The sequence below is a fragment of the Sarcophilus harrisii genome, chromosome 3, assembly GCF_902635505.1.
Source record: "Sarcophilus harrisii chromosome 3, mSarHar1.11, whole genome shotgun sequence".
In the NCBI taxonomy this organism is placed as follows: domain Eukaryota; kingdom Metazoa; phylum Chordata; class Mammalia; order Dasyuromorphia; family Dasyuridae; genus Sarcophilus; species Sarcophilus harrisii.
The window spans coordinates 311,134,125-311,160,067 of NC_045428.1; the positions used below are offsets into that span (position 1 = coordinate 311,134,125).

The 25,943-nt window shown below is 33.5% G+C and overlaps 1 protein-coding gene across 9 annotated transcripts in view; it reads right to left on the bottom strand.

Annotated features, from left to right (window-relative positions):
* CEP70 (centrosomal protein 70) overlaps positions 1–18,465 on the bottom strand; it is a 35,947-nt gene extending 17,482 nt beyond the window's left edge. Inside the window, exons 1-8 of one of the 9 annotated variants that reach the window (XM_031959802.1) lie at positions 18,351–18,465; positions 14,441–14,555; positions 13,397–13,507; positions 9,352–9,451; positions 8,964–9,087; positions 8,444–8,624; positions 5,588–5,757; positions 3,438–3,497 (exon numbers count right to left, since the gene is read on the bottom strand). In XM_031959802.1, coding sequence (XP_031815662.1) covers positions 3,438–3,497; positions 5,588–5,757; positions 8,444–8,624; positions 8,964–9,087; positions 9,352–9,451; positions 13,397–13,507; positions 14,441–14,503 — 809 coding nt within the window. In that variant the 5' untranslated portion in view covers positions 14,504–14,555; positions 18,351–18,465. Of the gene's footprint in view, positions 1–3,437; positions 3,498–5,587; positions 5,758–8,443; positions 8,832–8,963; positions 9,088–9,351; positions 9,452–9,918; positions 10,068–13,396; positions 13,508–14,440; positions 14,556–18,220 lie in introns of those variants that run through there. The other 8 variants (XM_031959801.1, XM_031959806.1, XM_031959803.1 and 5 more) reach the window with 8 other exon arrangements.
* Positions 18,466–25,943: the final 7,478 nt, after the last annotated feature.

The following is a 25,943-nucleotide window of genomic DNA, read 5'->3' on the forward strand; positions in this document are numbered from 1 at the left end:
AAGATACATGCTAAGTAGTAATGTAGTAAGACATCAATTTCTTCAAATATATTCCTTCTAAACGTAATCTTCTATTTAGCTTTGCCAAAATCTTTATAAGTTCTCACAGAACAAGATTTTGATTCTAAGCAGAAGCTATGTCCCTTTGCTTCCAATATGATGTTACAGTTCAATCTTCTTCTACATTTTGCCTTTTTCCTCTACTGACATAGAAAGCACAGTAAGTACAACAACAATATTAGCACTTTTAACATGATAAGTTGCAATAAATCAGAGAAATTCTGCTTTAATTTCAACAAGGTTGATTATCCAATTTTTATTTGATCTATGTCCATGCTATTTTAGAATAAATTTTTCCTAACAGATATCCTATTTCCATGTTATTTTTTCAATAACCTAACTGGTTTCCCTAATTACTATTTCTCCCCAAACCCTATCTATTACTATCAGATAGTTTTGATACTTTTAACAGATCCATGATCATCATCAGTGTGAGTGTACCATCCATTGTTGCTGATTACAATACTTCCACACCTTCTGATTCTGTGCAATTTTTATCTATATCTTTCTATAAATTTCCTACAGAGAATCAATCTAATGTGCCAGAAAACTTCCTCTGGTAAAATCTTTTTGTTGTTGTTATTTAATTGTTTCAGTCAGTTGTGACTCTGTGATCCCATTTGGAGTTTTCTTGGCAAAGATAATGGAGTGGTTTTCCATTTCCTTCTCTTAACTAGTTTTTGCAGATGAGGAAATATTGCCCAGGATCACACAGCTAGCAATTATCTGAGGCTGGAGCTCAGATCTTCCTGACTTCAGGCCTGACACTCTATCCAATGTATCATCTAAATCTGAGATTGATCAACTCCTTTATACTCACATTTTCTTCATGATGACTCATGATACATCTCATAGAGAAGATGTATTTTTATGCCAACTGTGTGTTTTTCTTCTATTACTCTTTAGGTCAACTGATATCATGATTCTTCTGGGATTGCGAGATTTCATTATTCAGAGGTTATATGATATGACTGAGAGAATACTGGTGTTTAAAAGAAGAGCTTTTGCTGGAGATCACATAAAGCACTGTATTTTCCCAAATGCAATCTAGCCCAATTTGCTTTTCCTATTCAATTCTCAGTCCAGTTCATTATCTGTCTTTAGTGCCCCGCCCCCCCCACACAGACACACACACACACAGTCTTCCTAAAATTTTTTCTTATATTACTTATTCAGTTGTTTTCAGTCATATCAACTCTTCATGCAGTTTCCTGGGCAAAAACACTGGAGTAATTTGCCATTTCCTTTTCCAGCTCAATTTACAAATGAAGGAACTGAAGCAGTCGGGAGTAAGTGATTGCCCAAGTGCCCAAGGTCACACAATTAGTGTCTGAGGCCAAATTTGAACTGAGCAAAGTGAGTCTTCCTGACTCTAGACCTAGCACTTGGCCCCATGTTACTATACAAGAGTTTCTGACAATCGAGGCCTTAACCTCAAACTACATTTTTTGTCATCTCCCAGGTCTTTCCTTTATTCCAGTTTATGTGGTTTATTCCCTGCCTTTTGCTCTCTCATTCCATGCCTTGTCCTTTTGTGCTTATGACTATATTGTTCAAAGCCATCTCTTATAATGGATTTCCTCTCCAACTCTTTTTCCACACTTCAAGACCCAGTTCAAATCCTTATAAAACCTCTGTTGGCAATGAGATGATTCAGGCCAGTTCCAATGGACTTGTGATGAAGACAGCCATCTGCACCCAGAGAGAGGATTGTAGGGACTAAATGTAAACACAACATATTATTTTCACCTTTTTTATTATTGTTTTCTTTTTTCTCTCTTAGTTTTCCCCTTTTTGATCTGATTTTTCTTGTGCAGTATGGTAATTGTGGAAATATGGTTAGAAGAATTGCAGATTTAACCTATATTAGATTATTTGCTGTCTAGAGGAGAGGGGATGGGAAGAAGGGAGAAAAATATATACACAAGGTTTTGCAAGAATAAATACTGAAAACTATCTTTGGATGCAGCTAGATGGCACAGTGGCCCTAGAGTCAGGAGAACTTGAGTTTAAATCTGGTCTCAGACACTTAATACTTACTAGCTGTGTGACAATGGACAAATCATTTAACCCCAATTGCCTAAACAAAAAACAAAAACTATTTCTATAAGCATTTTGAAAATAAAAAGCTATTATTTTTAAAAAAATTATTCTCAAATCAAAAAAACAAAACAAAACAAAACAACCAAACAAACAACAACAAAACAGATACTCCACTGGCTACCCCAACATAGAATAACATTTCTCTCTGAATTTACTGGCTATGTCATTCAATTAACTATTGTGTGATATTTTTTCTGTTGTTTTTTAATTGTTTTTTAAATCTTGTATTGTTATTGTTTGGTTAAACATTTTTCACAGGTTTCTATCTTGCTTCCCTAAGTAGATTCTAATTCCCATGAGAATCTTATACTTCTTTATATCCACTGTCATCTTGTACATCACTATATACACACTAACTGTTCAATTTGAGATGAAAATCTAAACTAAATGCAAATGAAGATATATGCTATAACACGACTTCAGAAGTGACATCGTTTTTTTTGGTTAAACAATATAAGTTATGACCACCAGTTTTCCAAGTACTGAAAAAGTTGTCAACTGAAAACTGCCACTGGACAATTCAAACAAGTCACACTGTAATACTATAACTGTAATATTTATAAAAAACAGAAAATTATATCTATGGGTATATAATGCTTGTAAAGTACATTGATGTCCTCACATTATAGGTACTTTATAGCCCAGTTTCTTAAACTGTGGTCCAAGACCCCACATAGGTCACATTAAAAATTTCTGAAGCCAAAAGAGGTCGCTAGTGGAAAAAGTTTAAGAAGCCCTGATTATGTTATATTAGCCTCCAAACAGACATATCCATCTCTTTATATTATTTTTGCCTTGGATATGCTTTAGTTACTTTAAGTTGGCAAAAACATCTATTCTCTGGGCCCATTCATTAATCAGAAATAATAATTCTTCTTATCTGCAAACCTGATTTTTCATTTTCACTTTTGAATTTTATCTTTATATGATACCTATATCCTCATTAGGCATTTTGTTAAATACTCAGTTTAGTGCTATACATTAAGCACTAGATAGATAGATAGATAGATAGATAGATAGATAGATAGATGGGTGCAACTGTGATTAAATGCAACAAAAAAAATATCATTTTCACTATTAGGAATACACTAGCAATTTATCATGTAAACATAACTTAACATTACTGCATGAGGTCACTCTAAGAGTATCTTCAAGAATCTTATTTGTGTCAAATGTTGAACAATTTCCAAAACAAAATTTCAAAAGACACCATAAACATTTAAGCAACCATTTAATACCTAATCATTTTTTCTTAAAATTGGATTTAATTCTACCTTAGTTCCTTTTGAATTTTTCTAATTTTGGATTCATAATAATCAATCAGGATAAGCAACCTGGAAAAAATAAAATACAAAGTTTTCCCAAATGCTATATGATTTTTGGTATATGATTTCAAAATTCAGTAATAATTCTGTTAACAAAAGAGCATAACAGGTTGTTCTATTTCATACATTATTGCCAGAGCAATGTTATTAAATGACAATTTGTGGTTTATATATTAAAACCAAGAAAGAATTTTAAAACAACCAGAAGCCCTTTCTGGCTTAGAATTAGTCATGTTAACTTAAATCTTGAAGAAATTATGCCCATCACTTTTAATTTCTTGATTATTAATGTAATTTTTAGTGTAATTTTCTCTACTGAAGACATGAAATAGCATAATACTTCAGATACAGATTTTTGCTAAAATAAGCTCAGGAAAGTCATTTGCCTTGTTTTTTTCTTTTACAAAAGGTAAGCCCTTCTCAACTGTTCAAAAAATTTACCAGTTTTGTTAGCACAATATTCCCATTAAAGATTTTAAGAGATTTAAATAAATTGTCAAATAAACTTTCACTTGCCAATTTGTTAAAATACTTTAACAAACTCATAAATTTTATATAATTGTATATATAATATATATAACATTACATATATAATTATATTATATCATTTCCATTTTAAATGACTAATCTTTCTAAATTCATTAAGAAAAGATACATTAAAGATACATTAGTGTCCAAAAGTACATAAGGATACATTAAAAAAAGTACACTTCCATAATTTATCAATAAAAAGTAGCATCATTATTTCTAATCTAGGAATATAAAGTGATTTTAATGGAAAAATCTTACAGAAATCTCAAACCTTGATGACAGAGAGCTACGTTAGTTATTAATAAGACTGCAGATGCTTAACAATTATCCTTATCAATCTTGGTGCCAGAGAATAGATAATGAAACATTCTTCTTATTGGCATAAACACTGAGAACTATAGGTATGAAATATGCATATCTCATTGGTTTCAGGTTTTTCTTTGTTACAAGGAAGAGATCAGTGAGATGGGGATTAGAAATCAAGGTCATGGAAATTGAGTGAGGGAACATTTATTTGTAAATGATTATGATGAAAAATAAAAGGCACTTATAAAACTTATTTGAAATAAAAAAAATTAGATTTAGAATTCAAAAAATATATTCTGACCAAATTTACTATATAATATGGAGCTTAACTGTGTCAAAGTATTCTCTTTATTTTTTATCAAATCAAAACTTTTATTTTCATCTAAATTTTGGAAATTATAATGCTTTATATGAGAGATGAGAAACTTCTGATCAAAGCAGGAAATTTAATCCTCAATTCAGTTTCATTTATTACAATTTAAGGTCTACAAACTGCTAGCTAGATGTCTCACACCCACATATCCAGTTAAGGTCAAGCATTAAAAATTATATCAGAGAAGAAAAGGATTTTACAGAAATTTTTTTCCAAATGCAATACAACACAGAGCAGATTAGGAGAGGGTAAAAGGTAAGGGTAAGGGGGAAAGCTGTGACCAGTAAGAATTCATTGCACATCTGGCTGCCAGAATGGAGATGTGTGGCCTTCTCCAAGCAGGGAGAGAAGATGGCATCAAAAGAGCAGACCTTAAGAAAGTGGGGAACTGAACAATGAAGAAATGTTGGCCTTTCCCTAGAACTTAGGTACCCTCTCTCACTTTCTTCCTTTCTTGTTCTTATTGTCCTCGCCTTTACTTTCTTAGTGTTCCTTTATTTTTACTCATCTTTTTTTTCTTTCCTTTAATTTCTTTCTCCCTATATTATTTCATCTTGCTACTACTATTTTTGTTGTTTCTTTTGTTGAACAAAAAGCATTTCCTGTCATTACTTTAAAAGAAAGATGAGCTGAATATTTTATATTTCTCTCTTTAAAAAAGAAAATTTTCATTTCAAGTTTCATTTACAAGTAGTTTTGTCCTGATTTTTTTTTCCAGTGAGTCATGAAAGAGAAACTTCACTACTGTTCAAATACCAGGCAAACCAATTTACCTAATAGCTATCTGAAATTAAATTTTTTAAATCAAAATAGACCAAAACTCAAATTAAAGTGAATTTTTAAAATCATATTAAATGGGAATATGTATTAATTTAACTAGGAAACTTACTGTTTATCCACAACAGTCTGTGTTGCTTGTTTGCAAAGTCGATTAAAAACTCTTTTCTGAGAGGCAACACGAAGTTCTTCCTCTTTCCGTAATTTGTTAATTTCCTTCTGCAAGCAAGAAAGAGTTTTTTGTTGCTCCATCCATTTTTGTTCACATTGATGGTACTTTGCCTGTAAAATAAATTAAAAAAAAAAATAAAACAACCAATAGCATGTAGGTTACATAGTATTTGCAGAATGATGTTTCCCAAGAGATCATTTCCACAATTAATACCCATCTTCTCTGAAAATTCCTGTTGCTAACCTAAATATCACCCCTATTCTTCAGCCGCTTCAGTGCCAAAACCACAAAATAGTCAATTATGCATTCTTGTCAAAAATGTTTTTTTTTTTTTTTTTGGTTTAAAATATAAAGTAACAATGATAACAAGAAAAGACATGAAATATTTTACCAGAAAGAAGGACCAGGGAATAGGGATAGGGATATAGGAAGGATGCTTGGACAGAATTGCAAAAAATTAACTAACTTATTAACTTTCACTATTAAACTTTCACTTGCCAATTTGTTAAAATACATTAACAAACTCATAAATTTTATATAATTGAATATATAATATATATAATTATATTATATATATATATATATTATATCATTTCCATTTTAAATGACTAATCTTTCTAAATGCATTAAGAAAAGATACATTAAAGAAGATACATTAAAGAATTGTAAAGAAGGCCAGAAACTGAATTGGAGAAAATTTAAGGAAAAGCTGAAAAAACATGAGTTGATCTGAAGTAAGCAGAAAAAGGCTTAGTTTCAAAAATGGTTTAATATGAAAAAGAAAAACTGAAAAGAAGCTGAAGAAGAGAAAGACTTAATAAGGGGACTGATAAAACAGGGAAATTAATAAAAACTGGTAAGAAAAGAGGAAAGTAAGTTGTAACACTGCGGGGTACTTCTAAAGAGAATGCAAGATGTTAATAAGAAGAATTGTAATCATCCACAAGAAACTTAAAGGACAAAGAGTGATATCAGTTCCATTACATGTAGATAGGAGGAGATATTTTACAGTGTCTTGTAACGAGTGTACAATGTCTGTATTTCTGACATGGCCAGTAAGGCAGGGCAATCATTACTCTACAAACAAATTAGATTTTTTTAAAGACATATAGAAGATGGAACTAAGGACAGATAATAGATTATAAATATAAACTATGGAATATTACTATAAAAATAATGATGACAATAGGAGTGCTAAATCTCAGAATGAATTAAAGACAACAAAAAGAATTTTTTAAAAAGCTGTAATAGGGAAAAGAGAAGGTAACCACTGCTTGGGGTAGAAGAGACAACAATAACTAATCAGAAAGGTTCTGCAGAATTGCTCAATTCTTCTTTTATTTCTGTTTTCTTTGCCAAAGATATCTTTGGACAGAATAAAATGGCTAATTGGGATTAAAAAAAATATATACTGGGCAAATATGTATGAAAAACTCTATAGGACATCAGAACTCTTTTATGAAATGATAATGATGAGAGCAATTGTATATTAAGGCAAATATTTATCCAGCCTTTTCAAAAATGGGATATAATATGTAACTGACCAAATGAAGCCAATGTGAAAAAATAAAATAGGTAAGTCAAAAGCAGTTACTTCCATTTCATCTCAATACCAAAGAAAAACACAGTTGAGTACCTCCTCTTTAAAAAAATCCCTTTTTTCATTCAAAAGGTAAAAGCACCAGCCTTTTAATCTATATATGTTTAAAAATTTGTAGTAATAAAAATGACTGAAATTCAATTTTCTATATAGATCAACTTTGTAAATATTATTATAATTTATTTTTCAAATTCATTAAGTCTTACCTAAATTTTGGAAGTATATACATTTATTCTGAGACCCACTTTAATATTTATTTCATTTTCTAAAAGAGAAAACCCTAATTTCCCACTTTGAGGGGAGGGAAGAGATCTATCTCTATGAGAACTGGTTTTGCATGACTACATATTATAAATCTTTAGTTTATTTTTTTTGTTTTTTTCACTGACAGGAGAGGTAGGAGGGAGAGGAAAAAAAATGCTTATTAAGTGGCTATAAAAATTAGTGTATTATTAACCATGAAGCTCTACTTCATGTACCAAAATCCTTAACTGATATAAATTTTAAATTTTTGCCATGTAAAAACCTCTTAAAAGATGAGTAAGAGAAACAGCATAGCATAGAAAATAGAAAGCTGGCCCTTGAGCCAGGAAGGTATGAGATAAAAATCCCATCTGACATAAACTGGCTATATGACACTGAATCAAGTCTTTTATTAACTTCTCAGTGATCTAAGAATCCCTCCAAAATTTTAAGTTGCAGGGAAGGTGCAAACATTGATCAGTAAAAGAATATCTTCATCTAGAAGTTGTCTATATTAAAGAAATCATAATACAGTCCCCATAGTAAACACATGTAACCTTTTGTAAAGATTCCTTAAGTCTCCTCCCTACACTATTCCCCTTGAATAATATATTTTCATTCAATATATCAAGAACTTACTAAGCACCTACCCCATCGTAAACAATGGAGACATAAAGACAAAAAACAAAATCCTCAAGGATGTTATATAAACTAAGGATAAGATTTCAATAAATATTTGTTGAATTAAATGATACTCACTTTTTTATTTTTATCATGTTAATAAATACCAAAGTTAAATGGAACTTTTTGCCAGTTGATCTTTTTTAAAAAGCTTACATCCTTAATTCTAAACCCATCATTATTGATAATACATAAATTACAACAAAATGTCTAACATATTTATAAATCACTTTCTATTTGAAATCTTATGGAAATACATATAGTGCTCATACCTGTGTAGCCTTTTGATCTTTTTGAAACTCTTCTACTTGATTCTGTTGCTGGGATACCATGACTACAGATTCTTCTTCAAGTTCAATGATTTTGGATTTCACGCTATCCACAATTTGTTCTAAGTCATTAGCTCGTTTTTCTTCCTGCAAAGTTTGGATTTGTTCTTGCTGCAGTTCATCTCTGATTTAATAAATACACAATTCCTTCTCTTGGTTATAACATCAATCCATGTCAGACATAAGGTGAATTTTCTCAATTTTAGATTCAATAGTTTTTTTCCAAACTTTTAAGTCACTCTTAACATTTTGCCTGACATCACAAGCTAACAATGGTAGAAAAAGTTTCCTTTAACATGCAAATATTTTAAGCCCATAGAAGAAGCCTGATCTGTCAAAATCATAAAAGATAAAATAGAGTATTTTATTTTTTTAAAGTATGCTTATAAAAATATGTATTTATAGTCACAAAAATTCAGAGCAATTCAAAGTACAATTTTTTCCACTCAACAATAAATCTTACCTGAGCTGTTGATTTGCTTCAATGAGCTGATGGATCATATTCTGATTCCTTGCACTGTCATCCACCAACCTTTTTAAAGTCTGTCTAATCCTCTGTGATGACTGTTTGTCAAAAATGATTAAATCTGGAATCACACAAAATTTAAGTAACTTTAACTTGGAAAAAAATAAAATATAGATTGTATAGAATATGAATAAAATTTATAGTGTCACATTTTATATGTGCTGTATATGTATGTATATATATATATATATATACCATATTCTGTTTCACTCATAACATTATCGTATTTTATAGCTAATAATATATTTTTTACTTAATATATATAATTTGGAAAAGTGACCTTTTGTTTTTTAAATTTCAGAAACAAAGAGTAAAGTTTGATTACCGCCTGGGTTTTTTTCATGTGTCTTTTTGGCAAAAAACACTGGTTTTAAACCATTCTTCGTTAACAATGCATTAATGCTTTCCCATTCTGCTGCTTCTTGCTACACAGAAAAAGAGAAAGAAAATCACTGACAAGTTCTAAAGTAAAATTTACTGTCATTAGACTATAAATTGCTTTCTGCCTTTAGGTATTGAAATTTTGCTCTAAGTTTTGAAAAAAAAGAATAAGCAAGCTAAATAACTTTCTTAAAAAGATAAAAACTCAATGTTACTGTAAAGATTTTTAAAATTCTTTACATTGAATCTAAATCCCGGAGTGAATTAATTTTGTCTCTAAAGAAAAAATGTCCTGGAAGATCATCTTTATTTTAGAATAATGTTCAATGTCACAAAAATTACATTGTTTTCTTTACAAGTCAAGTTAAATAACATGAAACACCTTTAAATATATATGTGTTATGTATACACACAAGCATACATATTTTTTGTGTGTACACATACACACACACACACACATATATCTTTCAATTCAATAGGCATTGTAGCTATTGGAAAAAACAATACTAACTTATCAGCTAAATTCCCACAGTTAGCATTATATTAAAATGGAGCCCCAAAGCAAGGAAATTCAAATATATATATAATAATAATCCAGGAAAGGCAGGCGATCTACATCATAGATACCACTATGACAACACTTAAAAGCATCATTCTTCTCATCTGTAAGATGAAGAGATTGCCTAAGTATGAAGTAGCCTTCAAATTCTAAATTTTATAATTCTATAATGCTATTAGTAGCATTTTGTTATTTCTGTATTCAATATCTCCTTTTCTCTTTATCATTTTTATGATACTTTTTCTTCTTTATGCTGTAGGCCTAGTAGGTAAGCCTAAAAAAAACTATATAACCTCACTAAAATGCTATTTAAATTTAAGGGTCTCTTGCTCTATTGTAATACTTATTTTGGTTGTTCAACAAATAATAATGTTAACATAATTCAATTTGATTCCATTCAATAGACATTTACAAATGCTACTGAATTTATAAATACCTACTATGTGCTAAGCACTAGGGATATAAAAAGAGGCAAAAGACAGTCCCTATCCTCAAGGAATTTACAGTCTAATAGGGAAATGTCATTTTTTGACATAGCTAGTGATGGAATTTGTTTTGCAAGACTATGTCTGTTAAATAGGTTTTACTTAGTGGGAAAGAAAATAAATTTCTATCAATCAAAAAATGAAATTATAGGAAAAAAAATGCTCATTCTTTAAAAAACCGTAACAACCTTGCCAACTCTCAAGTTTCTCTTTTTTTATCCTTTCTTTTACTACCATAATCGTACAAAGTCTTCACATTCACTATATCTTCACATTTCTTAGTACTTGTTACTTCTCATTCCTTTACAATATGGCATCTCAAGTGCCCCTTTCTCCCCAATTTTATTGAAGCCATTTTCTCCAAGCTTACCAAAGATTGTCGATTTCTTTTAAATAAATTAATCTTGCTTCTTATACAAGTCACTTCTTACTACACAAGGTATTCTAATATTCTTAGTAGTTTTAAACTATGACAAGCTCAAAAGTAAAAGGGCTATACACTTAATACAGAAAAATCATTTGACAATTTATCTAAATTTCTTTTATTCTTATGTAATTTTGTGAATTTTTAAAAATAAATTTTAATGTTAATTTAATTTTCTAGATGACATTTTCAAACTGATGAAATTTTTTCTTATGAGGTCACATCAAAACTGTTGTGCAGACAGCAAAATCACAATCTTTGAATAATTTTAATGTTAGTATTTTAAATGTATTCTTTCAGTAACTGAGCAAGCAGCTGATCTGCAAAGTTCAAAAATCAACTACAGTGATATATTAAGAGACAGTTGTTACAATGGATTCTAATAACAAACATATCAATATTCCAATTGATCTTTTATTTAAAGCAGCTCTTTTTGAGGTGACAAAGAACTAGAAATGGAGAGGATGTCCATTAACTTGGGAAAGAATGAACAAATTATAGCATATGACTGTGAGAGAACTCTATTATGCTGTAAGAAATGATAAGAGGGATGTTTTCAGAAACATTTTTATGTTTCTAGATTTATATGGCTGATGCAAAATGAAGTAAACAGAACAAAGAGATCTTTGTTTAAGATAACAATATTGTAACAATGATCAACTGTGAAAAACTTAGCTATTCGGAAAAAGACAACTCTATCAAAGACAACTCCAAAAGACTCATAATGAAAAATGCTATCCACCTCCAAAGAAGTGATGAGTGCTTGAGTGCTAAGTGAAGTATAATTCTTATATTTTCTTGATTTTTCTTGATTTTCTTTTTTTACCGCAAAGATAACATGAAAATATGTTTTCCATGATTTCACATGCATAATTGATAAAATGTTTGCTCTCTCAGTGAGCAGGAAAAAGAAATAGAAAGGAATTTTGGACTCAAAATTTTAAGTTAAAAATAAACTTTAATTTACATATTTAATAAATTGATATTAAATTGTGGTGGACTTTTTAAGTTTATTTTTGTTAAGTTTGTTGCACTTTGCTTCTGAAATTATTCAAATTTTAAACTCCACTAATGCTTTTAGGACATCTTGTGCTCTCTTTCTATTGAACTTTATCTTAATCCTACTGAATCATCTTATACACAACAACAAAAACAGTTAAGCAAATCAGCTGACAAAACATCATACTTAACAACATTTTTATCATTCCATATCCCTAATTCCTCACCTCTCTAACAAGAAGAATAAAGATGATTTCATCATTTGTTCTCCAAAACCAAAAATGACCAATCCAATTAATCTGACTTAATTGCCTTTTAATGTTGTTTTCATTGACATCTCTATAGCTACTGTATGTAATAAAAATCCTCTAAAATCCGAATCCAACTATTATTCCCAATTTTATTTAATACTATTCCTTTGAAGAATTCCATTACACTTATAACTGCTCCCTGAACTCAACATTCTACCTCCTGCTTCTTCTGACTTTGCTTTACAACAGTGCACAAATTTTCCCATAATACTAATAAAATACTAATAAAATGTAAAATTGTGGAGGCCCAGAACTCCATGAATTCCTGGCTTTGTATCCCCTGTACCTAGTACAATAACTGGCCCATATTAGGTACTTAATAAATGAGTAATGATTATGAAGAGTTTAGAGGATTACCTAAGTTATCATTTGTTATGGTTCAATAGTATTCCAAAACATTCATGTACTACAATTTACTCAGGCATTTCCCAAATGATGGATTGTTTCTAATTAGACTTGTTTCTAATTCAACCACCAAAAAAATCCCTGATCAAATAATCTTCCTGAGGCGTGTTTTTTACTATGTCACCTCCTGCTTAATAACTTTCATTGACTCCCTACTGCTTCCAGAAGTAAAATCAAATGCCTTAGTCTTTAATTTAAGACCACCCACAATTTGGCTGCAGCCTACTTTTTCAGTCTTATTTCATACTACTATCCTGCACTAAGAGTTAATCTCCAAACTTAATATTTCTATCTACTGCACAATTCTTCCATGCCTAGAATTCACTCCTTCTTTCCCATCTCAGAATCCCTATCTTCCTTCAAGCAGTGCTATCTCCTCTGTTAAGCATTCCCTAATCTCCTCAGTTATGTGTTCTCTCCTTTAAGTTAGTTGATATTGCACTTATTTGCTTTAGTGATGTTATATTTACAGAAGAATATAATCTCCTTCAGGGCAAGAACTATTTTGTTTTTGTCATTGTATTCCCAAAGGCTAGCAAAGTACTTTGCAAATAGTAGGCATTTGATGAATATTTATAAAATGTTTTGCTGAGAACAACAACAAAAAAAGTTTTAAATAGAGTCTATAGAAGGAACCTATATAAAAATAACTTCAAAATGATGTAGTCTGGATTAAGGAAAGAAATAAACAATAGAGGAGTATCTTTTACTCATACAACTATAGTAAAAACATCAATACTTCCCAAGCCAACTCACAGGTGTTTTAAAAGTAAAAAGTTTTATAGTTTCTTAAAATATTTAAATACCTGACTTCTTTTCATAAGTATGTCTAATAATTCAATTGATGTAGGGGATGTCAATGGAATGACTGACTCTGTGTGATCAGATGAAGTAGGCAAAAAAAAATCTTGATTGACCTATGTAAGAAAATATACACATAAAAGTTTAACATCAGTTATGTTCTGAAGATCTTATTCTTCCCAAATAAGAGCAGGATATTCTCTCCTGACTCCATAAGCTGTTCTATTTTTCTAAATTATTCTTTTTACATGCTCTTATAATTTGTTCTATAAATGAAGCAAGTGATTTAACCTATATCTGCTTCTTCATCTATAAAATGGGGATTAATTGTTAACACCTATCTCCTACAACCGTTGATATAAAAGAGATAATGTGTGAAGTGCTTTGCTTAAATAGTGCTACATAAATGTTATTTATTATTTTTAAATAAACCATTAACCAGAGATAATTCAGAAATATTTTTAATTTTATTAGAAAAAACAGAATAAAACCAAAAACCCAATTATATTTTATTGCAATATAAATCACAAAATAATTAAAGCATAGTATAACTAGCCTAACACACATTGATAATAGCTTTATAAACTTTGAAAAGAAATATATTTAAAGAATTGGAAAATGAGTAGATGCCCATCAATTGGAGAATGGCTGAACAAGTTGTGGTAGATGAAGGTAATGGAATATTATTGTTCTATAAAAATGAAGAACAAGCTGATTTTAAAAAGACCTGGAAAGATTCACATGAACTGATGCTCAGCAAAACAAGCAGAACCAGGAACACACTGTACACAGTAACATCAATGAAATCCTTGGTTCTTTTTAGCGGTTCAGTGATTCAAAGCAATCCCACAGACTTTGGACAGAAAATGTCATCTGCATCCAGAAAAAGAACTAAGGAGACTGAATGTAAATCAACATATGCCGTGTTTACGTCTTTTTTGTTTTTTTATCTCTCCCATGCTATTTCCCTTTTGCTCTGATTTTTCTCTCTCAACATGATTCATAAAACAATGTGTATTTTAAAAAAAGAAGAAAGAAAAGAAATATACCTGACCCGAAGTCATATTCCAATCTAATAATTCATTAGCATCCTGGTTATCATTTGATGCCATTTTCCATACAGCCAAATGTAGCAGAAGCTATCAATGAAGAACTCCAACAGACCTGTATAACAAAAAATAGGTTTTTTACATCTGTTGTTCTGAGACATTTGCTCTAGTCATCCAAAACTTATCATTAAGACTTAAATCAATGTGACTGTGTGGAGCGTAATGTTAAATGCTGGAGAAAATACAAAGCAAACCACTAAAACTCTTAGAATGCTGCTGCGCTATTCCTGGGACTAGGGGAAACCATGTACCAAGAACATGAACCTGAAATAATTACTAGCACATTACCACTCCTTACCATCTGGCTTTTTGATCATTTTCTCCCACCCTTCCTTCTCTGACTTGTTCCCCACCCCCACCCCCTCTGCCTTTCTGGCACACTTTGCCTGTTCTAGTAGGTGTTGAATCATTTTATCCATTCTGATTTGACAAAAAAATGTACTCATATAATATTCTGAAATGGAATACTCTTTCCTACAAGACAAATCATCACAAAACAGAGAGTAAAATCATCTTTACTGGCCTGCCAAAAATAGAAATCTTTCTCAGATTTTTTCTATAATCATTAATGGCTGACCAACTATCAAAGTAGTTACCAAACTCTTCACAGGAATTTAAATGCATTTTGAGCTACAGTAAAATTCATATATAGTGATATGTCATCAATAAACTTTCTTGCTTCCTTATCGCATTTCATCAATAAACTTTCTTGCTTCCTTATCCCCATTTAAACTTCCATTTCAGCTGAATGAAGGTTGAATGCTCTCCATGGCTGAAAGCTTCTCTCCTCACTTGCACCTTATGGAATTCTCATCAGAGATCAGTTCAAGTTCTACCTTCTTCAAGAGTTCTCTCCTTCTCCTCCCCCTCTCCCCGACTTCCGCGCCTCCTTCCCCCCCCCCCCCGCCCCAGTTACTAGTGTACTAGTGCATCCCCCAAAATCAATGTGTATTTACTGTAATATGTCCTATGTATTCTGTGTTTACATATCTGTGAATGTGTTATAACCTCTGTCATCTGTAAGCTACCTGGGGGAAGGGCTATGGTATTTTATTGTTTGTATATTCAGTGCATAGCACGGTAGTTAGCACACTGGAAATAATAAATGCTTGCTTATTCTGTCTATAGGTCCTTTCCCATGCTTTCAGCTTGTCAGTAATTCACAATGGTATCATATGTGCTTTTATTAACTCCCTCAGATAGTTGTTGCAAAGATCAAATGAGATGACATTTATAAAAGTGTTTTTGTTAATTCTAAACTGCTAAAACAATATAAACTGTTTATTCCAACCTGAATAAGCTATTCCTTGTATATTCTAGTCTTGTGAAGAAGAATCAGGTTTTCACCTGGCTTTAAATTTTCAAAAAATCACAAATACTATGATGAAATTTCACATTTTGGACTGATTTGTAATCCAGCAAAATAAAAATTATTCAATGTCATAACAACAAACTGTCTACTAAAGTCATACTCTAAGGCCTGCCTCATCGTGGTAGTAGGCTTAGTGGGCCCTCAAAAATAAACTCTAGAAGATCCTTCAGATTTGATTTAGCATATACATATTATCTGATCTACCTTGTACATTCAAGGTCCTTTATTATTTGGTTCCAACCTGTTTCATACTACTCCCTCTCCAATACATACCCCAGTTATTTCTATCTCCATGTATCACTAATGACTAAAATGGACTATTCCCTTCCAGCTTCACCTCCATATTGAAGCTCTTCACTTTCCTCAGGATTCAACTCAGATTCTACTTATTTGCTTAAAGCCCTCCCCTAACTCTCTCTGTTCCCACAATATAAGTGAAAGTGACAAAGTACTTCCCCTGCACCTGTGTTTCTCTCACAATTCTAGAATATCACAATTACTGCTATTCTTGTCCTTCCTCAGCACCCTCTAATCTCCATTAGATTTAAAAACTCTTGAAATATTAAGATTGTGTCCTAGATTTTTTTTTTAATCCCTAATACTTAAACACTGCCTTGCAGTCTACAGAGACTTCACTTTTTTTGTAGATGCAGAATGAGGCATGTTTGGAAATATTGACAAAATACTTTCCCTGCACCTGTGTTTCTCTCACAATTCTAGAATATCACAATTACTACTATGCTTGTCCTTCCTCAGCACCCTCTAATCTCCTTTAGATTTAAAAACTCTTGAAATATTAAGATTGTGTCCTAGATTTTTTTTTTTAATCCCTAATACTTAAACACTATGCCTTGCAGTCAGTAGAGACTTGGCTTTTTTTGTAGATGCAGAATGAGGCATATGTTTGGAAATACTGACAATGTGGAAGTGGAAATTCGTTTTCCTTGACTATTCATATTTGTTATAAGTTTGTTTTCTTTATTGGGGGAAGGATGGTGGAAATAATTGTAAATTGTAAAAAATAAAATGTTTGTTGAATTACAAGGTAATGAGGATACAAATGATTGTGAAAACAGACACATTCCTTCTTTCTAAATTTAAAGCATTCTACAGGGGGTGTCCCGTGTATGTGATAGTTTTATATATATAGTTACACATAGATTTAGTTATATATAAATATAACTCTTAGACTTCTGTGACTCTATTCTTAGTTCTTATTATATTGCCCGACCGTGACTATACATATATGGTTTCTCCTTAAAGCTCATCTAAATCAAAAAGATTTTTAAAAAGGGAACATCTGAGACCTGTATGTGCAAGAATGTTTGTGGCAGCCCTTTTTGTAGTGACCAGAAACTGGAAACTGAGTGGATGCCCATCAACTGGAGAATGGCTGAATTGTGATATATGAATGTTATGGAATATTATTGGTCTGTAAGAAATGACCAGTAGGATGATTTCAGAAAGGCCTGGAGAGACTTACATGAACTGATGCTGAGTGAAATGAGCAGGACCAGGAGATCATTATATACTTCAACAACAATACTATATGATGACCAATTCTGATGGACCTGGCCATCTTTCGCAATGAGATGAACCAAATCAGTTCCAATGGAGCAGTAATGAACTGAACCAGCTACGCCCAGCGAAATAACACTGGGAGATTGGGAGAATTCCCAATCCCTCTATCTTTTTCCGCTGGCACTTTTGATTTCCTTCACAGACTAACTGTACACTATTTCAAAGTCCGATTCTTTTTGTAAAGCAAAATAACTGTATGGACATGTATACATATATCGTACTTAACCTATACAATTACAACTATGCTTGTCCTTCCTCAACACCCTCTAATCTCCATTAGATTTAAAAACTCTTGAGATATTAAGATTGTGTCCTAGATTTTTAACATATTTAACATGTATTGGTCAACCTGCCATCTAGGGGAGGGGAAAAGTTGGAACAAAAGGTTTGGCAACTGTCAATGCTGAAAATTTACCCATGCGTATAACCTGTAAATAAAAAAACTATAATAAAAAATAAATAAATAAAATAAAAGCTAACCTGGCTTGGTCAATCGAGCACAGTCTCTCAACAGCACAACAGCCATCAAGAGACAGAACTTTTCAGACCCTAATACAATAAGGGAATTACAACGGGGCATGGACGAGGGCCTGGAGAAATGATATTTGAAAATATCACGTCACAACTTTTAATGCCCGAAGGGCAGGTGAGAATGGCCTCGACCAAGGGATAAAGAACATCAAACGCTGGGCTGCCAGACAAGAACATCACTAAAACAAGGGGACCGGGACACCCTCCCCCCCCCCTGCAAAGGAAATAAAACCCACCAGCAGCAGCCGGGCTCGCGCTCCGGGGGTCCGCAGGGCGCTCCCACCCCAGCACTTCTCCCCGAAGCGGGGGGCGGCTTCTCGCCCCTCCTCCACCGCGCCTCGGAGAGCGCCTTTTTACCTCTCTCACCGAAAAGAAAAGTCCGCGGTGCCTGAGGCCCTCCAGCCCGGCGACTTCCAACTGTCGGCGGTTCTGCGCGCAGCTGCCCAGGAGACCGAGTCAGGGGAGCAAGGCTCAGGGAATCGATTACGAGCGAATAGATGGGCTCCCGCCACCTAAATCCATCCGTGCTTTCTGGTACGATTTCTCCGCTAATCTCCCCGGACGCCGCCTTGGCTCAAACAACTGGCGGAGATCTAAGCCCCGTTCTCTCTTTTCTCTCCTTCCTTCCTTCTCCAGAATAATTCCTCCAGTCCCCTTTTGCATTCACTTCCCCCCAACGATAAACCCACCCCTTCTTGCAGCTTACGGGACCTCTCCGTCCCTTGGGACCTGCCCTTGGAAGGAGGTCCTGCGTCCTCGCTTTGCCAACCTTACTGTTTGTCTCATCTTGGGCAAGTCCTTAACCTTTCTGAACCTCAGTTTACTCCTGTGTAAAATGGGTTGGAATAGGTACCATCTATATCTTCGTTTTTGGGGGATGGAGGAAGGATTTCTTTTCTTGCTACAAGGAAACGAGAGTGGGTGGAGTTTTCTGTCACTCAAGTAGTGTCAAGACTGAAATGTTGGAAGTCATTGACAGCAACTAAAGGCCAACTAAGTATGTATATTCAGTCGTTTTCAGTTATGGCTGACTGAGTTTTGAGGTTTTCTTGGTAAAGATGCTGAAGTGGTTCGCCATTTCTTTCAATTCATTTTTTAATAGAAAAAGAATAAAACCAGCTAGAGTGAAATAATGATAACTCATTTTAAAGCACTTTACAATTTACAAATTGCTTTTCAAATAATCCTCCACCCAAAAAGTTATCAAACTGTGCATACCCTTTGATCCAGGAGTGTTTCTACTGGGTTTATACCCCAAAGAGATACTAAAGAAGGGAAAGGGACCTGTATGTGCCAAAATGTTTGTGGCAGCCCTGTTTGTAGTGGCCAGAAGCTGGAAAATGAATGCTGAGTGAAATGAGCAGAACCAGGAGATCATTATATACTTCAACAACGATACTGTATGAGGATGTATTCTGATGGAAGTGGATTTCTTCAACAAAGAGAAGATCTAACTTTGTTTCAATTGATCAAGGATGGACAGAAGTAGCTAAACCCAAAGAAAGAATACTAGGAAATGAATGTAAACTGCTTGCATTTTTGTTCTCCTTCCTGGGTTATTTATACCTTCTAAATCCAATTCTCCCTGAGCAACAAGAGAACTGTTCGGTTCTGCACACATGTATTGTATCCAAGATCTACTGTAACCTATTTAACATGTATAGGACTGCTTTCCATCTGGGAGAGAGGGTGGAGGGAGGGAGGGGAAAAATCGGAACAGAAGTGAGTGCAAGGGATAATGCTGTAAAAAATTACCCTGCATGGGTTCTGTCAATAAAAAGTTATTTTAAAAAAATAAAATAAAATGAAAAAAAATTAATCCTCCAGATTAAGGAAGTTCAAGTATTATCTCCATTTTACAATTGGACAAGCTGAAGCCCAGAAAATTTAAGTAATTTTTTTTTTCACTGTCATAGACCCCAGCGATGCTATGTAGCAAATCAGGACCTGAACTCAGAACTTCTTTTTTTTTTTTATTTTTAATAATAGCTTTTAATTTTGAAAATACATGCCAAAATAATTTTCACCCCTCAAAAATTCTGTGTTCCAAATTTTTCTCCCTCCTTTCCCCCACCTCCCTCCCCTAGATAGCAAACAATCCAATATATGTTAAACATGTGCAATTCTTCTATATGTTTCCACATTTATCACATTGCACAAGAAAAATCAGATTAAAAAGGGAAAAAAAAGAAACAGAAAAAAAACAAGCAAACAACAATTTAAAAAGGTGAAAATACTATATTGTGATTCACACTTAGTCCCCACAGTCTTTTTTCTGGATGGAGAAGGCTCTCTCCATCACAAGTCCATTGGAATTGACCTGAATCACTTCATTGTTGAACAGAGCCAAGTCCATCACAGTTGATGATCACATACTCTTGTTGCTGTATACAATGTTCTCTTGGTTCTATTCACTTCATTTAACGTCAGTTCATATAAATTTCTCCAGATCTTTCTGAAATCATCCTGCTGATTGTTTCTTTTTTTTTTTTAATTTTATTAAAGCTTTTTCTTTACAAAACATATGCATAAATAATTTTTCAACATTGACCCTTACAAAACTTTCTGTTCCAAATTTTTCCTTCCTTCCCCCCATTCCCTTCTCTAGATGGCAGGTATTCCAATACATGTCACAGTTTAATAACTTTTTGAACATAGTTTCAAATTGCTCCCCAGAATGGTTGAATCCGTTCACAGATCCACCAACAATATATCAGTGTCCCAGTTTTCCCACATTCCCTCCAACATTCGTCATTAATTTTTCCTGTCATTTTAGCCAATCTGACAGGTGGTTAGTGGTGTCTCAGAGTTGTCTTAATTTGCATTTTTCTGATCATTAATGATTTGGGGCAACTTTTCATATGACTAGAAATAGTTTCAATTTTTTTTATCTGAAAATTGTATGTTCATATCCTTTGACCATTTATCAACTGGAAAATGGATATAAATCCAGTAGAGATATAGCTGGATCAAAGGGTATGTATGCACAGTTTGATAGTGATAGTACTTTGGGCATAGTTCCAAATTGCTCTCCAGAGTGGTTGGATCAGTTCACAACTTTACCAACAATGTATGTGTCCCAGCTTTCTCATATCTCCAACATTTATCATTATTTTTTCCTGTCATCTTAGCCAATCTAAAAAATATGTAATGGTTTGACAGAGTTGTCTTCATTTGCATTTCTCTAATCATTATTGATTATTGAAAATTGTGAACTCAGAATTTTTGATACCAGCATTCTTTATAAAAGGGAACAAGGAATAAGAGAATTCATGGTATAGTAGAAATGTCAACAAAGGATTTAGTATTGTGATTCTCCCTTTCCTCCTCCACCTCCCAATTTTTTGTAGGTACTTGACAATTATCTGTAATGTTCTCTCTAAAATGTAATGTTCTCTGTTGAGGTTTTCCTCAGGGAATAGCCTTTGTTTTGGTTCAGTAATCACCACAAGTGCATCCAGGTGTTAAAGTCCAAATCCTTTATTGTTTCTTTCAAAGTCCTATCTCCTTCACTTGGGGCTTGGCTAGTTTTCTGGAGACCTTCCTCTCTCCTTGGTTCGGTGAGCTTGAGCTACTGCCTCCTTCTATACCTTCTGAATCTCTCCGAATATCCAAAGGTTTGTGTTTCAGCCTCCACCTACCACAAAGGTGGATGATGGAATGATTCTGTCTCAGCCTCTAAGAGTTTAGTTGGCTCGTCTTTTTTGGCCCTGAGAGCTTCTGCTTTTATGCTGTACACTGAGTACAAACCAATCATTATATCACCAGGAAACCATTATTTGTTATAAGATTAAATCAATGCTAAACTAGATTTAAACATTGTCTCCTCAATTCCATTTAATACCTTGTTTCAAGTTCTGGTCCATAACATCTCCTTGTAGGATTAAATCAATCATACTGAATCATGCTAAATTAGATAACTATTGTCTCTATCAATTCCAATGACTTAGTACCTTGTAAGAATCCTGTTTCAAGTTCAGAGTTCTGGCCCATAACAGTTATCAAAGATTAAAAAAATATTTGGAAGGTCCCTAAAGTGAAAGGATCATCAGAAAAGGGTGTGTATGTTTATCTAAGAAAACTTAGTGTAAGGTATGAAAAGTATGAGGAATCTTTCCAGTTCTTTGAATTTTGAAAGAGATCAGAGAAGTCCTTTATATTAATAGAGGTAGGAATTAGGATGGGAAAGCTCTGTAGAGAAGATTATCTTGTGACAATTGCTTACAAACTGAAAGCAGGAGACAAGATAAATTTTTTAAAATGCTTTAATACTTTTCTCTTTTGGTGGTGTAGGGAGAGCTCTGTCCTTATTCCCCCCCCCCCCCCCCCACCGCCCCCCGCCCCCCCCCCCGCCCCCCCCCCCCCCCCCCCCCCCCCCGGACACACACACACACTTTTCACTTTCCCCTCACTGAAATAAAGAAAAACAAAATCTTTGTATTCCCACATTGGACATAATTTCTTTGATAAGAAGTGGTTCATAATTGGTCTTCTGGGATTATGGTTAGTCCTTAAATTTATTAAAATTAGAATTCTTTTTTTTTTCTTAGATATTGAAGCTGTTTTATTCCCAAGATAAAAAGCTTAATTTTCGATCAAAAAGAAATATTTTCATACTCAGTATGTTTTTTCTTTTACACATTCTATGCCTGCCTCCCCCCACCCTCATAAAAACTATTTCCTCCTCTTATCTATAATTAAGTTTTCTGTGTTCTAGAAACTGAAGTATATGTTGTCAGAATGAGTAACTGGTTTCCATAATAAGATTTCCTTGACCTGGATTTTTTAATGAAAGTAACCAAAAGGTTAGGAACAAAGTAACATTTTTGCTATGTAGCAAATGCTATGGAGTATTGCGTATTAATTTTTTAAGTATTTTTTAAATTTTTTAAAATAATTATAACTTTTTATTGACAGCCCATGCCTGGGTAAATTTTTACAACAATTATCCCTTGCACTCACTTCTGTTTGACTTTTCCCCTCCTTCCCTCTCCCCTCTCCCCCAGATGGCAAGCAGTCCTATACATGTCTATGTCACAGTATTTCCTAGATACAATATATGTGTGCAGAACTGAACAGTTCTCTCGTTGCACAGGAAGAATTGGATTCAGAAGGTAAAAATAACCCGGGAAGAAAAACCAAAATGCAAACAGTTTATATTCATTTCCCAGTGTTCTTTCTTTGGGTGTAGCTGCTTTTGTCCATCATTGATCTATTGAAACTGAGTTAGATTTTCTCTTTGTCGAAGAAATCTACTTCCATAAGAATATATCCTCATATATTATCATTGTTGAAGTATATAATGATCTCCTGGTTCTGCTTATTTCACTCAGCATCAGTTCATGTAAGTCTCTCCAAGCCTCTCTGTATTCATCCTGCTGGTCATTTTTTACAGAACAATAATATTCTATAACATTCATATACCACAATTTACCCAACCATTCTCCAATTGATGGGCATCCTTTCATTTTCCAGTTTCTAGCCACTATAAACAGGGCTGCCACAAACATTTTGGCACATACAGGTCCCTTTCCCTTTTTAAATATCTCTTTGGGGTATAAGCCTAGTAGTAGCACTGCTGAGTCAAAGGGTATGCACAGTTTGATAACTTTGGGGGCATAATTCCAGATTGCTCTCCAGAATGGTTGGAATAGTTCACAACTCCACCAACAATGCATCAGTGTCCCAGTTTCCCCTCCAAAATTCATCATGATTTCTTCCTGTCATCTTAGCCAATCTGACAAGTGTGTAGTAGTATCTCAGAGTTGTCTTAATTTGCATTTCTCTGATTAATAATGACTTGGAGCATCTTTTCATATGGCTAGAAATCATTTCAATAAAATTATAATTCTTAAGGGTTTAAAAGTTGTTTGCATAAATTGTTCTCTTGGTTCATCTTAGCTCACTCTGCATCAAAATTAACATTGTTTATAATTAAGCTAAAACTTTTTCCAAAGAAGGTCCAAAAATGATACATTATAAGTAGCATATTAAACTACTCTTTTGTTGTAAAAACAATACCTTCCATGGGCAATGTCTTGACAAGACTTTGCATAGCTACAACTTGAGCAACAAATAAAATAAAGGAAAATAAACTGTGACAATGTAATTAATTATACAATCTAAATTTTAGGAAGACAATATTGTGTAGTGGAAAGAATATCAAATTTAGAGTAAAAGGGCCTAGATTTGAATCCTATTTTGCCACTTAATAGCTACGTGATTTAAGTTGCTAAGTTTCTGAGTCTGTTTCCTTATTTACCCTCCCCTGGTCAAGATTACACCTGAAATGTCTGCTCTCCTCTTCCTTGCTTCCATCATGATTCTTTCTCAAAGATTTTATTGGAATGTCAAGCTTGCTCCAACCCCTCAATTTACTCTGAGCTAAATTTTGATAATTTATAAATGATTCCTGAAGTATGATCAGTTTTCTGTTCAATGTCACTCTAGTTTAAAATAATTTTTGCACTTATTCTAAAGCAGGAGTTATTAATATTATTTAGCTTATGTTTTAGACCCCTTTGGAAGTCTGATAAAACCTATGGACTCCTTAAAATAATATTTTAAAATAAAGAAATTTCATTTAGTAATGAAAATAACTTTTTTTTTTTTAACCAATGAATTTGCAGGTTAGGAGCTCAGAAATCCCATTTTTCCTTATCTGCTCTCATTCTGAACTATCTTCCAGATCTCATTACTAACGCACAGAAGGATAAGAGGAAAGTACTCAAAGTCCAATAGGCTAAGAACAGAATGACAGCTGGTGGTTGCCAGATGGCAATGAAAAAAATTAAAAGTTGTGGAAGAGGACAAAGAATTTAAGACTCATTTTCTCAGCCTTAACCCAGATTTGAGCACACCTGTCTGCTGACGTTATAATTGAAGTCATTCGTGTGGAAGAAGGACCAGAACAACTATAGAAAAACATTAAAAAAAAAAAAAGTTTTATTGCTTCCTCCTTTTTTAATAGTACATTAAATAACTTGACATGTTTCCATTCCCTTTACCTCTTATAACAAATACAAACCTGTTTAAGGGGGGAGGGGGCACATTTCATGTCAAATACATTTCATAACTAGTTTTCACCTCTGTACAGAGAAGAAAAAAATATTGTATTATTTCTGTAGGGTGGTAGATTTTGACTCAACATAAAGAACTCTCTAATACATATCTGTGTTAACAATGGGATGGGCAGCTTCATGAGTCAATGAGTTCCGGATCACAAAATGATTTTAAGCCTACACTGTTATAGTAAAGAGACTAAAGAGGAGGTTCATTCCCTTAATAGGGGTTGACTTGATGGCCTCTGGAATCCCTTCCAACTTTGAAATATTTTCCTGAAGATTCCAACCCAGAGTTCCCCCCTTCACCTGATGAGAAAATATTCTCATTTCTTGATAGCCTATCTCTAGGTGGGATGTGTGAAGGCTCTCTGCTATACTTTCTAGTTTCTATTTCCATACAAAGAAAATATAGATTGTACTTCAGTTAAGATCCTGAGTCATTAGTTGGGGTTAGCAGAGAAAACCTGAAGTACTGGTAAGATTATTCCCTGAGGCAAGCAGGAAAGGGCACAGATGGGGATCAGCTCAAATTTATAGTCCCACCTCTGTGGAAGTCTTCGGTAACCCCACCTTACTGAATCCAATTAGATGTCAAACCACAGAGATTAAATTTCCCCTATAAATCTGTCCATAGCTAGCTAGCCTTTATTACTGAATGGGTATGGCCTTAGTCAAACTTAGATCTGTTGAAGACCTTATTTTAAAAAGGCCAAAGTCTCCCATTTCATCCAGGGCCATCTTCTGATGTTCTGATCTCTATCTGGCTCCTGGACCCAGATATGGCTCTGGAGGGTAAAGTGAGGTAGATGATCTTGCACAGCTCTCCTTCACTTAAATCCAATTCACTTGCATGTCATGGCATCACCTCTGTGATGTCATGTTCTTCTTCAAGAAT